Here is a 16,008-nt window from a genome sequence, read left to right as displayed (position 1 = left end):
GCGGTTACACCTCGAAAAGCCACCCGACAAATAACCACCCGACATAAAACCACATGATAACGACAAAAAACCATTCGACAAAACACCATCACCAAAATCCGACAAAATGCCACCCGACAATATTATGGGAGTTCGATACGCAACGTCCTGTATATCTTAAATCGTGGGGTACTTGCACAGAATTATAGACATAGATAATATTACATGATTTCATGTGGTAGGGAATATTCGGCAGTTAGGTCCCCCGAGATAACAGCTTATCATATCCAGATTAATATCACTCAGCCCCAGCCCTATGCAACTCGATGAGATTAACACACGGTCTTAGATTAATAGGCCTGGCAACTTATGTAATGAAATCCGTGTCCTTAATGACCGGACAGAGAATAATAGTCATCATGAAATATGAATTAAGAATTAAGATAGTATGGACTGGCGACGGTGTTAATATTTGCGGTCAAGTCATTCAACGGTATTTCTGTAGTGGGAGAAATTTAGCGACTGAAACGCTATCTATTTGAAAGTATTGACACTCTTTCAAATTGTATACGTACTTTTTTTTTTTTTGTAATTAATACAACAGATTAACAGAACATTGAAATGGTTTGAAATTGTAAGCCGCAGATTCTCGATTTCTTATTAAAACTTTGCTGATCAGCGTATAAAAGTGAAAATTATTTTTTAATTAAATAGTTATATACACAGTCAAAACATTGACGACTCACTAACCGTTCTCTTAAAGTGTTACATCTTACAATAAGTTAAAATTGTACATGCTTGCACAAGAATCAAGTACCCACGGCCATTTTCAAGTGCAAGACGCCCAGTGTGACTGAAAAAAACAGTCTGGGCGTATAACGGTTAAAATAAAATTTTTATTTTTTCGATTAATAAGGTTACAATCACAGAATATATGAAATTATATTATTATTATTATTATTATTATATTAATTTTATAAATTCTGTGTTACAATCATATATGTGTAAAACTGTAAAGTATATTGTATTATAGCCGTATAGGTATTATTAGCATTAACTAATACTAATAATAAATAATAAACACAATTTAATATTTATATTATTATTTACGAATTAAATTTATGTTAATCTTAAGACCGTGGTGACCCCTGTGACCTAAAATTCTTTTATAGGTCTATGCCCCAGCTGTGCCATAATTTGTCGATTTTGATAAAAATTGATAACAGCAAACCTGATAAGAAAATAAATAATAATAATATTATCATTATGGATAGTATCGTAGAAATATGTAAATAAAAATTAAATTCGTAATATCGTTGTTCGTTTTAGTTTTCGTTTGGCGAATGGTGATCGTCTCTGACTGTGTCTGACTCCGGCCTGTGTCCAGCAATATTGTTGATAATATCACAGATTATATAAAATACGTATGGTTTTCTTGTTTCGTATCGGTGGTACTCGGTAAATCGGTTTTACCGGAGTCCTTGATTGTTCAAGCTGTACGCCTACTGCAGAAAATGGAACTCCAAGACACCTTTTACAGTAAATCCGAATACGTAGAAACGGTAATGTAGCTTAGGGACTGTGGCAGATGTGTAACCACAATATTGTATAATATTAAATTTAATACTGTTATCGACATTTTTACAGACAACTGGTAATAAAGTGAGTCGACAAGCTCAAATTTATGGATCTCAAAATATTATACTCAACGGCAAAGTCATATTGCAGTCGGGTGTGATGATACGAGGTGACCTGGCTAGCGTTAAAATGGGCCGGTACTGTTTTGTCGGCAAAGGTTCAGTTGTGAGGCCACCGTGCAAAAAATTCAGTGGAGGGTAATGTTACAGAGCATACCCACGTTAATTTTTATTACCTACTTTAACAATAAACTGACACCAACCGAAAGGTGGAAAGGCTAGAGTCCCATATTGATATGATCATAGACATAATATATTATGTCTATGGATCATTTTGGTACATTGAAAATTAGTTGAATTTACATTTCTTCAAAGATTCCTATTTTTTTTTACATATTTTATAAAACTTTATTTACAATTCATAGGTCATAATGAATGATGAATGATACGGTATGCTTGTTGGTCACGAATGGAGAAGCTGTTCATAAACACCACCTCCCGAGAGAGAAACAACTTTTATTAACATTAAATTAAAGCCAGCTGTTTTATGCGAATTGCCAATAGCATACTCAATAAATAAATAAATGCATAAAAATACATAAGGACAAAGTGAAATTTGCAGTATTTTTTAACAATATATTATAGTGGTATATAATAGTAAGAGTTTATAACGATCTTTAAATTTAACAATAAACTGTTTAAATAAAATTCAAATTATATAATAAAAGCGAGAGATATTATAGATATATTTTTTTTTAATAGGTAGATTCATTAGGAATCGGGATGATCTCTTTGGTGTTCTAATTCCTCTTCAATAAAATTGAGTTGCTTAGTGGGGTGTAAATTGTTGATACCAAGAAGTTCCTAATAAAAATATTTTTATTAAAATTGAGTGACATATTTATGTAAATATCAAAACTATTTAAACTTGATTTTGATTTTTTAATTGTGCAAGTAAATAAATAATTCTAAACTTTATTTTTAAATAATTTTAATAAAAAATAGTATTTTCAGAGATTATACCTTACGATAAAACCATTATTACATTTTAGAACTGTACTCGGCGGCCTATTTGTGTGCATATGCTTGATTAACTATAAGTCAGATATACAAATGTGAAATGATTGACTTGGTAGCAGCAAAAAAATGGGTGTTGCTGTACTGCTGCCCGGAAAAAACTGGTCGCTGCCAAGTACAGTTCTTAACTTGAATAGAGTATAGAACTATAGATCCAACTACTGTGATAAATGACTTACTATTTATTTAATATTGTTGACAGAAGTCCTCATCACTGTGATTAAAATACAATTAAAATTTAAATATTTCCCAATTTGGTTCATTCGATTTATTTATTTCTATTATTAAGATCTAGCCAATACTAAGTGGTTGTCTCCATATTTATCTAAAAAATAATAATGTTTAGGTTATCCATTTAATCATTTTATTTAGTTGACTCCTATTTTAATTTTATAGTTGCAGTAATAATTATAGAAGGTATATAAATAATTAATTTAAATTTAAAATTATACTGCTTTATGTATTTCATTACCTATACATAAAGCTTTTAATTTATGCTTGGATTAAAGATTTAATATTTTCATATTTAATACTCGTACATTATTTATTATTTATCGCCACTGAATGTAAAAATGTTATATCTATGCCACACTACTTTTTGTGTTATACATCATTTGAGTTGACAGTAAATTAAGCCAGTAAAGTATAAAGTGAAACAAACTATTATCAGCCAAAATATACCCGGTCTATTTCTAATCATAACATAGTCATTAATTGTGGCAATATCATTCTTACTCCAATAACTAACCTGTTTCACATTCATTATGTCTAAGAATAGTATATTCACAAAGATAAGATACAATATAATTATGGATTTGTAATAATTGTGCTTATAATTCGTTTTGTCTCGTCTTGTTTTATTTTTTTTATGTTCTTACATAAGATTCGGATCTATTATTATTTCAAACTTATAAAGCTTACATAAACATCCAACATTTTAAACTTAAATGATATGAAACCCTATTAATGGCAGTGGGGTGATACAATTTTTAGATTCTCTATCCTCGTCCGTCAAGGAAAAAATGGCCTAATCATAATGTATGCACATTGACACATTTAATTATTTATGCTATAGGTTTACATATTTTGCTCTTCAAATTGGAGATCATGTACATATTGGTGAACAAAGTGTTATTCAAGCAGCCATCATTGGATCTTATGTACACATTGGAAAAAATGTCGTTATTGTAAGTGTATAAGTGTATAATATATATTATATCACTGTATTATTATTTGTTACTAATTTTATCGTAATTTTTTTTTCAAAGGGTAAAAGATGTATACTTAAAGACTGCTGTATGATTGGAGACAACACAGTACTTGCACCTGATACTGTAGTTCCTTCATTTACCCATTATTCTGGTTCTCCAGGCATGCAAATCGGTCAATTGCCAGTTTGTACTCAAGATCTATCAACTGATTATACCAAATCATTTTATGATCACTTTGTTCCGTCTATTGATAATTTATAGGTTTAAAGAAATAAAAATTGTTTAACACTTTTTTAATTTCAAATTTATTGTATAAAATAATATATGTTTTGATAATATATAATAATTATCTAATTTTGACATGCTTTACAAGTCTGTTTCTTCTGATCTTTTTCAAAATCTACAAACACCTTAGCTGGTAACATGTGTTCCAATAACATGTTGTTCTCAGCAGGTAAGCCCAAACATGCTCTGAGTATGTTTTCGATACACGCTTTCTGGCGGAAGAGAGAGTTTACTACTGGAGCTCCTATAACAGAATAAATAATTATTTATCTCATAGTTAATAATTTATTAAATATTTACCTTTTGGTACAACTGGGGCTTTAAGTAAGTACGACATAGCAGTGAAGACTGGATGCATAGGTGTGTAATCTGCTTTATCTGATCCAATTTCAATTCTGTTAAATACATCCGCAAGTATAAGTAAATCCAATATAAGAGGAGATGCCAATAAAGAATCTTCGCATGTATTATGTATGACTAGTGTATTTATTCCGTTCATGAATATTTCTGATGTGTACTCATCCATTGCCCTTTTGGAATCTTTGACGTATGGCACATACTTAATAACTACACAGTGGTCAGGTGACTCATTTGGTTTGAATAGAATGTTATTCGATTTCACTATGTCATCGACTACATTGCTTTTAGAAATCTCTTTTGAACGGAATTGTTGAGGTGCTGACAAATTCTGACCGTCGTTGTTTCCCAAATGATTATAGCTCACAATGGATACTGGTTTGATGCCAGCAGCTACTAGAAAATCTACTAGTACTGACTTCAGTTTTGTTTGTCCTGATTTGAAATCATCACCAGCAATATGTACACACCATTTCTCAGCTAATTCTACTACACCTTTGACAAAAGTGTTTGATGGTGATCCATTTATATAAGTACACTGAAATTAAAAAAAAAAAGTGGGTAAGTGGATGTCGCTCTGCTGTACAGTAGGTTACAAGTGGGTCACTGTAATGGATGATGTTAAATTTGAATTCAATGATATAAAATCATTTTATGAGAAAAACAATTCTGAGCAAAGAATATAGTATATTTGATGATATTATTGTGAATAAAGTAATTTATATATAACGTATTTAAGTGAAACCTAGTTTTAAATTTTCAATCCTTAGCTATAAAAGTTGAAGATTTTATAAATTTTAACTATAAAATAATTATTAAATTTTAAATTTTATAAATTTTGTTATAATTTGAACTTTAAATGCTTATAAAAAAAAATTTTGCATATGTATTTTTAATACATTTTTGCAACAATAAACTAGGACTAGGAGCCTTTTATTAAATTTTCAAGCTTTTTTACCCGACAAATAAAGTTATATTGACATTCATAGAAAAAAAAACTAATAAAATTGGAAACTAAAAATGTCCCTAAAAAGTTCAAAACAAATCAAAATATTTTGATAATTTTAAGGTGTATAGAAATTGCAAATATAAACAACCAGTGAAAATGTCATGTATACATTAATTCGTTTTAGAATCGCACCAAAAACCAAAATCGATTTTATGAAAAACCGATTTTGCGTAAAAATTCCAATTTTTCCTTAATTTTTATATTGTTTTTCCCGGGACTTTTGAAAACTATTGGGAATTTTTAATTTTGATCTTCCCATTGCACCAACACTATTCACTTTCTCTTCGAACAAGATACTTAAGTTGAAAATCGAAGCATTATTTCGATTACTTATCACTTATCAGTTATCGTGTACAGACACACAAATAAAAAAAAAAATTTAAAAAAACACACATCATTGTAAAATTAATACATTCATCGTTTCCACTCAGAATCTAAAAGTAGTTTGTAACTTGTAAAAAAAAAATCTTACTCCTTCTAGAATGGAAGCAACAGCAAATAAAGTAGATGGCGATATTTCTGATTCGTTCTTGCAAATTGATCTTAAAAGATTGTCTGATGTATCATTAAGTCCTTCAATCTCTTCACTAAAACGTTCTGTATTGGCAGTCCATATTACAATCACCTGGTCCAGCTCTTTGCATTTCTTAAAATCTCTAATATCTGTCCGGATTTGATCTAATGCTTCTGATTTTTTTTCCATCTCAATAACATTATCGGCGCGACTTGTTTGATTGGCTGCTATGAATTCTGGTATATAAATAGATGGTCTTGGAATAATTTCACACATTTTCTTCATCAATTTTTTTTGTAATTCAATATCTAATACCTAAATTACAAATAATAATTTGAAAAACATCAAATTTTAAACACAATTAATAACTTTTTAATATTACTTCTGATCTTTTCATAGCTTGACCTAAGTCCAAGGATGAAATGTCCCAACCGTCAATCTCGATGTCGTTGGGGTCAATCATGGGTACCAAGTTTTTTAATGGCACGTAAACATCTTGGCCATTTGAATCCATGCCGACACGTATAGTCGATGATTGTGTTATTGAACCAAACCAATTTGAAGACTTGACACCTGACTTTGTTTCCCATGTTAAACCACATTTATTTGCAATAATGCCAGCCACTAAGGTAGAACCATTGTTGCCACCTATTCCAACCAACATTAATCCAGTTTTTGGCACCACTCTCTTTGTTCGAATCTTTAGTTTAGTAATGGTGGGCTTAATCTAAACAACAAAATAATTTACCAATATAAGTTAACTAATTACTATACATTTAAAACAAAATACACAACTATTGTCATATTATGCAGTCATCATTTATAACTAGGGGTGATCCTATAATAGGTACTTTGAAAAAATGTTAAATTAAAATGTGTGTTATATAAAGTATAGAGGTTTTAAATTTTTTTTTATGATTTACTTTAAATTTGTTACAATTATATTAAGATTTTTTAAAAATATTATCAACAATGACTGCCTTAACAACTGCCGATAAACGTGAATATAGGTATTACTAGTAGCGTGACAAAGGGAGTAATAATTGAGAGGCAGCCTCCTCTGAGTTTTTTAAAAAGTGGCGGGTGGTTGGAATAAGTTGGATGGCCAATATGATATAATTTAGTATTAACTACCTATATCAGTATATTACCTATTTTAGTAATAACTACGACAAGTAGTTATATTACAGTAAATGCCTTTATCTGGTTATTGGTGTTGGACAACAATCAAACTATTCAGTAAAATGTTAAATAAACTATACAACTTAGGTCGTCTTGGATTAGGGAGTATTGAACAAAAAATAAATTTTGTAACATGAATAAAATATGAGTCAATTGTATTGTAGTTATAAGTGCCATTTTTACATACCTACTTAAATACCGACTACCACATTCAAATTTCTCTAAGAAATCATTTAAGTTCTGTACTGTTTTAATCACTTATTCGCTTGTGAATATATTATCATAATTATAATATGCTATATTGTAAAATAAATACCTACCTATTACAATATTATATTATAGGTACACTACGTTGTCAAGGCAAACATGAAACAACATTTATAATTTTTTATAATCCTTAAATTTTAGTACTTAAATTTGAATTAAAAAAAAATACTCAGAGCTTTTCTTAATAATTGAGAGAAACAAAAAAAAAATAAGGAGAAACGGGATTTTTACGAATAACCAGTTTTAAATAAAACCAATTTTCTTTAAAACTGATGTAATCAGACCAAATATTCAAAACCGTAGATACTTGAAGTCTTCACCAATTAAATATAAACAATAAGCACTATCTATAAGTAATAGCATTTTTTATACACGGTATAATTTTCAAAATATGTTAACTCTTATTGAGCTATTTATAGACATTTGACATTTTCGATTATTAGTTTTCGTTTTCTATAAATGTTGATAAAAAAATTTCCCTTAGTCAAAACTCAAAACCCTTGAAAATTGAATACAAGGTTCCTCGTAAATTGTTAATACTGGAATTTAATAAAAAAGTTCAGCGTAAATCTACAGTATTTTTCATAAGCGTTTAAAGTTAAAAATTCATAAAATGTTTAATACTTATACTTCAAGTACAAGATTCCTTATAAGTTATATAATATAATATGATAACTAGAATTTTTTAAAAGGAGAGTGCACATCCATAAATATTTTTTATGAGCTCCTTAAGTTAAAATGTCTATAAACTTGGATATTCATGGGTAAAATCATGATTTTAGTTTTTTTAATGTAATTCAAAGAGTTCAACAAGTCACTTTACGTGCCTAAGTATTTTGGTTTTCCCGATTATTATGTTAAGTAAAGGGAATTTTTTACTTTTGACTCCCCCTTTTACTCCCCTCGCACTAGCAGTACCAATTAGATGTAATTTGCTACCATAAATCACTCTCAAAGTTGAAGTTGCACTATTTTTACTGCTCCTTACGGCAACGTCAGAAAAAAAATACCTACATATCAACACACGTCATTATAAAACCATCGCTCTGCTCAGAACCTAAAAACTACAGAGTAGTATCAGACAAGTAGGTACTTAGCCAAGTATACTCGATAGCCGTATATAGCTGGTAAGTATAACTTGTCAATATAATCATTATTCGTATTAATACATTATAATATTATTTAGACATAAATATATAATAACACTGTAGATACAACACTAGCTGGAGGCACTAATAACACACTAACTAGTCTTATTTAAAAGTGTTATATAATGTACAATTAGCCATTAGGTAATCTAATAACCACGATTTAATAAATTAATTTCAAATTTCATAATATCTAATAATTAAATAGGCATGTTTGTATTTCTTTAATCGTGCTTAATAGGCATGTGGTTATTAAGAATAAATATCTTAAATTTTAAATCTGTAAAAAAATAATTGCTTTTGGTAATTTGTTTATAAAATATAAAGCCAGAAAATTTATATGTAATTAAATATATTGAGTCGATTGAGATTATTATTGTCTTTATAGTTTATAAAGAACCTATTAATTATTAATTGATTATATTTATGAAAATATTAATGATAAAAAAAACCTAGAATATCATGTCCCTATTATTAGGACGACAACGAACTTACATCTTACTAAAACCTATACGGTTTGTATGTTGGTATAGGTACCTATTTGCATTTATCACGGCTAATTATTTATAGGTAAGTAGTAGGTACTTAGTAACGCAGTCTATCAGTTCCGATGTTAAGTATGCTTATGAAGACATTATACAGCTTACAACTTTACAACTTGTCACCACTCATTAGTCGTTGGGTAACATTATTGGTTGAATTGTTGGGGGGCAAGCAAAGTATCCGAAGTTTAGTGGCCCCCGCCTCGGTCATCAAATTGTTTTCAATAGGGCATTTTTCATTTCTTTTATTGGTTATGTTAGGTATAACAGCCCTGTTATGTTTTTTATTTTCACTTATCAATTATTACAAATATTATGCTTATTGAGTCAGTTTTATATAGATGTTATTTATATATAAAAAAAAATGTTCAGTAATCCTGTAGGTATATTAAGTTTGATACCAAATAGGTACCAATCATAGAATAATATTTGCCAATTTTAATTTTTAGGTAGGTAAATTCACTGACGCGACGCCGAGAAGTACCTATCAACATTTTTTTATTTTATTGGTTTTATTGCCTGTTTTTAAATCATTCTGAATATTAAAATATGTATGACTTATCCTGCGATCCTGCGAGTACAAAGTAATAAAAATTAATGAATACCTAATACATATAGAGTCAAAATGGCAAAACAATAAATTAATTAAAATAAAAATAAATATTTTATTATCTACTAAACATAAAAAATATATGCATTTCATACACATTATAATATTATATACAATATAATATACATATTAAATATAGGGAGATATGTATATCTATATATTACTTGAACACATATATGTAGGTACTAACAAATAAATATAGAGAAACGTGTTGTATCATTTAAAAACATATATAGAGATGCGGTAAAAATTATAATATAATGACCTTAAATATCGTGAAATATAAATGTGTGGAAAATATGCAATAAAAATAAAAGTATCTACAAAAACTGATTGAGTGACTAATGAGTAATGACGTTTGAATAACTACACTAAAAAATGGATATTGAACATATTATATTTGTGCAGGTGACTGGTGACAAAAAATAGTAGGTACCTACATACCTAGATAAGAATTCTACTGAAATTATGATATGGGATATAATTTATACGACGAAAGATAAAAAAAAACGTTATAGACTCGATAAACAATAAATAATAGAAATTAAAATTAATTGGACCGTAAATTCTATAACAAATTATAAATATGTAAAAAAAAATACAAATTTTTAATTATTTCTGTTTGAAGCCTTGTTAATGTATGTATATTATATATCTACGCGTAAAACACAAAATAAATTTTATTTTATTCTGTCATAAATTATACTTGTTTCTATTGTTATATAGGTAGATAATAGATATGTATTTTATAATAATTTAGCAATATCTTAATACGTGCTGACTCTACTCCTTTATATATTCTAGCTAAAAGCACGCTATAATACTTTTAACGTATTAATTGCGTAAATTGCATCTGTTTTATTTCGTCTAAGTTCTTTCCATCAAGTGTTGCTCACCTGCACTATTCCAGTCTTTCGTTCTCTTATTTTGAGCTTTCTCCTATCAAAAATATATTATTCACCTCTCTCCATATATCTTTCGTGGATTACATATTTTATATTATAATGAATCCCAAATAATAATTTTAATAGTGGTAAATTTAGATTTATCTATTACAAAAATACATAAACAAGTTATTTGTACCTATTATAACTAATATAATTTGTAAGCCATAACCTATTAGTGATTCCATTAATTATTGATAACTGTAAATTGTAAATATTTAATAAAATCAAATTAATCGTTAAATACGTACATGCTAATATAATTTTCGTGTAATTTGTATGTAGTATAAATTATAATATATATCTCTCATTTGGTATTATTAAAACAACTATAATACCATAATAGATTGGTTATAAATCTCTTAATAATCAATGTTAATTTATTAAAGCTGTCTATTCATCTGAATAATAATTCGTTTTTTAAACGATTTCGATTTTTAACCTAACTATATTTAGTTATTAATTTATTATGAAGTATGAACTGAATTTAAAAAAGTGTTTTATGTGAACAAAGACGCAATGACTAGGAATACATTTGTAGTTTTAAATTATAAACGTTTGTACCAATATTTAAGAAGTGCAAGAACTCTGAGAAATGTAAAGCAATAACTTTTAATATAATACACGTATTATTCAATATTCATGATCTACGGTTTGTAATAAATAGTAAAATATACTAAATAATTATACAACTTAGGTACTTTCGCGACAGCACTACAACTATGAATAGCAGCAACGGCTATTAACTTTAAATAATATCGCATTTTTTTTTTGCTGTTCCTTAATATAAATATAAATAATTAAGTATTTAAATCTAATATGAGTGGGTTAGTATAGGTATCATATTATTTATTGAAAATGTTCTAAAATAAAATCAATATGCAATAAGTCTGCAAGGCTACTGAACTTTCATAATAAATGTAATACAATACATCGAAAATCAGTATAAATGTATAATATGAGTTATAAACGAGGTTATAAATAGGTTAGGTTACTAAGTATACGTTTATATTTTAGACCCATCAGGACAATGGCCATTACACAGTAATCCAATGTTTCACTTTACCTATAGTAATAATAATTACAAACAGTAAATCGCATTTTCGGAAAGACTAAAAGCCCCGCTAAAAGCTTAACCTACATTTTATTTTAATACTGTCAGGGTACATTTAGGACTCGGGTTATTTAATATGGAATAATAAAAAGCTCTTAGGTATAGGAAAAAAAACTGAAAAATATACCTCAGCTACCCGACGCAAGCGTACTTACATATATGAATACCTAAGTAGGTATGTGACCATACCTAATGAGTAATTATTATTTACTAATTTATAATATTATTCCCAAAATCTCAACAAGGCTTTCATTTTAAATATTAATTGTAGCCTGTAGGTAAATCATGGTTTAACATTGTCAAATTATAAGAATAACGGCCGACGGTTCTATTCTTCTATATATCTCTAATATACCCAGGGCCACAAATATGGTGGCTTGGGAGGCTAGCCACCCCCCCCCCCAAATCACTCAAAAAATAATAATATAATATATTGTAATTAGTAGGTAATTTAAAAAAAATTTCTTGAGACTTGAGCCCCCTCCCTAAAAATTTTTCTTATTTGCGCCGCTGAATATACCTAAAAACCTAACTACGAATGTGAATCGTATATTTATTTATTTATTTTACGGAATAAATCCATTTACAATAGTATCATATTTAGTTGGTAATATTTAGTTAAACAATTTATTAAATTTAATGGTTCACTAACAATTTAATGGACCAATCACGGGCCACTAAATATTGTTTAAGGGACCACCACTGGCTCACTATTCATTCTTTAAATGTTTTGTGCAATCCGACATAAATATAATTAAATTTTAACTGAATTAACCGGAATTAACAGCGGTATATATAATATAATATATTGGTCCAAGAGGCTCAATACAAGTGTGAAATCGATGTTTTAATTTTTATTGTATTGCATCATTTCTATGATAACTACCCACCCATGTAAAAAATTTATATTATTAAAATTTGAGAAAAAAAATTTATGGGGATGAAAAACGTAATAGGGACTTAGACCCCATAGTATAGGTAGCCAGGTAGGTGCCTATTCTTTCGCATGGGCCTAAAGTGCTCGGGACTTTATGACATGTATTTTGGTAGACCATACACAATTTGTTCTGTATACGGAAAAATAATAATATCATATCGCAAAAGTAAGTTATCTCGTAAGTTATATACCACAATCGTGTCCTTTTCGGTTACGGCGTAGTTGATGGGATAATCGATGGTGGACTCGATGTACTCTTTGGAGTATTGAACGTTCGGGCTATCCACTTGGACGACGCCGCTAGTACTCTTGTTGCAAGCTGCCATCGTTCTTGCGTTCGGTCAACGGATCGTACGGGATGTTGCAAAATAATATGTCGGCGAATAATAATTCGTAAGGGCGGTGTATATGGGCGCGTAAAATAGTTGCGAGGATTTTGACGGGCGTCAGAAGAAAGAAAAAAAAAAACTAATAAAATATAATATTATATTAAATGCGAGGAGTTTATTTTATTTCGTCGATAGAAATGTATCGTAATTATGTGACTGGTGAACGACCGGCGTCGGAATGAGCTGTGAGTCTGCGAGCGTATAGCAACGGCGTTGACGACAGAGAATAATATAAATAATAACCGTAGTAATATTACCATGGATGCGCGGACTACTACAACAGCGGTTACAGTAATGGCGGTTCCGAGCGGCGGCGCGGGCCAGGCGACAAATAAAGTGTGTACGGCGCGTGCGCGAGAGCAAAGCACGAGCGCAGACCGTCAGAAAGTTTGTCTCACGTCCGCCGCCGGAATGTTATAACTTATAACATATATATGTATATATATATTATACAGGGTGTCTCTCGGCCCGTCATGCCGACCATCGTTTCCCCCAACAATGAGCTCATTAAAATAGTGTCTGTTTTTGTTGACAACTTTAAGCATATATAGATACTTTAGGTCTTGAAGACCGTGTTTTCAAATACGCGGGTAAGACATATTTTTTTACCGAATATTAATTATTGTCAAGTTTTGATCCAGTTTTGATCCATACACAATATATGGTACCTATATATATTGCGCCCTGCTACAATATCATTGACATTTTAACGAGCAGTTTTCAAGCTTTATGTACTAAAAAGGTCATGTGAATATTTGAAAAATAAAAGTTTTGTATCGTCACAGTAGGCACTCTTTTAGCGGTCATTCAAATCAGTGATGACAATAATTCATAACCAATTTAAATAGGTATTTGAAGATGAGGTATTTAAGTAGGGCCCTTTACAGAAAAATTAAAAACAGGAATTTAAATATATAAATAATTTAAGGATACAAAGGGGTGAGAATGTGAGACGTTTGTGAATCACACTGTATATTGTAATAAATTATCGATTCGATTGTCCAGGAGACTCTCGCGCACACTACAAGTGGCCAGCGATTAAAAATCGATTCGCGTTATCGTGCTGTTGAATATACAGATAAAAATATGTAATAATAATAATAATCTACTTATTAATTATTTTAATGCTCGTTCAATTTCGTTTTTTTTGTCATCAAATCACGTACTAATGCACTATATTTATAAATTAAATTATAATAAATTATATCAGAGCATTTCTTTGTAATTTAAGTTGTATTACTTAATCTCCACACTTGCATAGTTGGTATATAATATAATTAATTAATTCATTAGAAATATTTTTGTAAATACAATTTAGCGATTAATTGTTCAATTACTATTATAATATTATGTTTGATATATTTTATACATTTTATCAGAATTAATTACAAATTACAATCGACTATGTGACAAACAGATATTGTTTATAACTGTGGTGACTACTATTTTTTTCATCGACATTTTGTTATTATCCAAAAGCATTTTAAAATAATTAAATTACCAAATTACGATAATCTTCATTAAAAAATAAAAATCAATAATCGTGAACTATTGTTTGAACTTGTATTGCTTTATTAAGCAGCATAAAAAATGTGTAGTTGGTATATGAATAAAATACTGAAAGTTCATTAGGTATTCGCACGTATAATAATTACATCGATATTTTAATAAGAATATAATTTTACCTAATAGGAAAATTAAATTAAAAATGTGGTTCTTTGCATATCTGCATGGATAAAGCATGCTTAAAAAATTAAAGCGTAAAAATATATTATCGTTATAAGTTAAAATTGTAATAACTTTTAAATTATAAGTAGGTGCGTGTATAAAATAATGTATTATACCTATTTCACAAGAACAATCCTGTAGCCTGTAGGTAATAGCCAATACGTATACGTACTTACCTTTATGTTGCGTTCATAGAAAAATTAAAACCATTAAATATTAATATTATTAACTAATAAATAGTAATCACTAATCATTATATTAATTGCAATTAAAAATTAGAATACCTAACAGTAAAAATAATATACAAGTTAAGAACTTAACATTTAATTTAAATTAGTAGTAAAATTACTATAAAATAAATATAGGTACATATGTTGTTACTATTGTTTTAAATTTAAAAAAGTGGGTAAGTGAATGTTGCTCTGCTGTACAGTAGGTGACAAGTGGGTCACTGTAATGGATGGTGTTAAATTTGAAGTCAATGATATAATATCATTGTATAAGAAAAACGATTCTGAGCGAAAACAGTCAGTCAGTCTATGATATTACTAAGTATATTTGATGATATTATTGTGAATAATCAATAAAGTAATTTATATATTTACCTATATATACGTGGAACCTAGTTTTAAATTTTCAATCGTTAGCTATAAAAGTTGAACATTTTACAAATTTTAACTACAAAATAATTATTAAATTTTAAATTTGATACATTTTGTCAACATTCGAACTTAAAATGCTTATAAAAAAAAACTGTGTCTATGCATTTTTAATATTTTTCAACTGCTATTGTAACAATATATCAGGAGCCTTGCATTAAATGTTCATGCTTTTTTACCCAACAAATAAAATTTTATTGATAATTATAGAAAAAAAAACTAAAAAAATTGAAAACTGACTATGTCCGTAAGGCGTAAACAACTCAAAAAGAGTCAAATTATTGTATACATTTTATCATGTATAGAAAATGCTAATATATTCAGTGAAATTTTCAAGTATCTACATTCATTCGTTTTTTAATTACAACAAAATAAGAAAATCGTTACACGAGAAATCGAGTGAATATCAAAATTAAAAA

At 28.8% G+C, this 16,008-nt stretch overlaps 2 protein-coding genes across 2 annotated transcripts; one reads left to right on the top strand and one right to left on the bottom strand.

The window, feature by feature from the left end:
• The first annotated feature begins 1,245 nt into the window (after positions 1-1,245).
• On the top strand, positions 1,246-4,264 carry LOC132951822 (dynactin subunit 5). Its single transcript, XM_061023812.1, has 4 exons — positions 1,246-1,541; positions 1,627-1,814; positions 3,769-3,880; positions 3,962-4,264. Exons 1-4 carry the CDS (start codon positions 1,494-1,496, stop codon positions 4,163-4,165), a joined length of 552 nt encoding a protein of 183 aa, XP_060879795.1. The 5' UTR covers positions 1,246-1,493; the 3' UTR covers positions 4,166-4,264.
• LOC132951819 (inositol-3-phosphate synthase) lies at positions 4,182-13,505 on the bottom strand. The gene is made up of 5 exons (XM_061023809.1): positions 13,005-13,505; positions 6,452-6,796; positions 6,028-6,384; positions 4,490-5,084; positions 4,182-4,433 (listed from the first exon to the last, which is right to left on the bottom strand). Exons 1-5 carry the CDS (start codon positions 13,137-13,139, stop codon positions 4,255-4,257), a joined length of 1,611 nt encoding a protein of 536 aa, XP_060879792.1. The 5' UTR covers positions 13,140-13,505; the 3' UTR covers positions 4,182-4,254.
• Between the last annotated feature and the right edge of the window lie 2,503 nt (positions 13,506-16,008).

This window comes from Metopolophium dirhodum, chromosome 9 (genome assembly GCF_019925205.1).
Source record: "Metopolophium dirhodum isolate CAU chromosome 9, ASM1992520v1, whole genome shotgun sequence".
Lineage (NCBI taxonomy): Eukaryota > Metazoa > Arthropoda > Insecta > Hemiptera > Aphididae > Metopolophium > Metopolophium dirhodum.
The sequence above is the reverse complement of the archived record's forward strand: the minus strand, read 5'-3'. Positions and strand labels throughout refer to the sequence as shown.

What these genes read in the sequence shown, in the direction of transcription:
- LOC132951822 (XM_061023812.1), top strand. Translation starts at nt 1,494, where the DNA reads ATGGAACTCCAAGACACCTTTTACAGTAAATCCGAATACGTAGAAACG. An exon ending in AATCCGAATACGTAGAAACG is followed by an intron (nt 1,542 to 1,626) that starts GTAATGTAGCTT and finishes ACATTTTTACAG; the next exon opens with ACAACTGGTAATAAAGTGAG. An exon ending in TGCAAAAAATTCAGTGGAGG is followed by an intron (nt 1,815 to 3,768) that starts GTAATGTTACAG and finishes TTTATGCTATAG; the next exon opens with GTTTACATATTTTGCTCTTC.
- LOC132951819 (XM_061023809.1), bottom strand. Translation starts at nt 13,139, where the DNA reads ATGGCAGCTTGCAACAAGAGTACTAGCGGCGTCGTCCAAGTGGATAGC. An exon ending in CCGAAAAGGACACGATTGTG is followed by an intron (nt 6,797 to 13,004) that starts GTATATAACTTA and finishes TTTGTTGTTTAG; the next exon opens with ATTAAGCCCACCATTACTAA. An exon ending in AGCCCCAGTTGTACCAAAAG is followed by an intron (nt 4,434 to 4,489) that starts GTAAATATTTAA and finishes ATTCTGTTATAG; the next exon opens with GAGCTCCAGTAGTAAACTCT.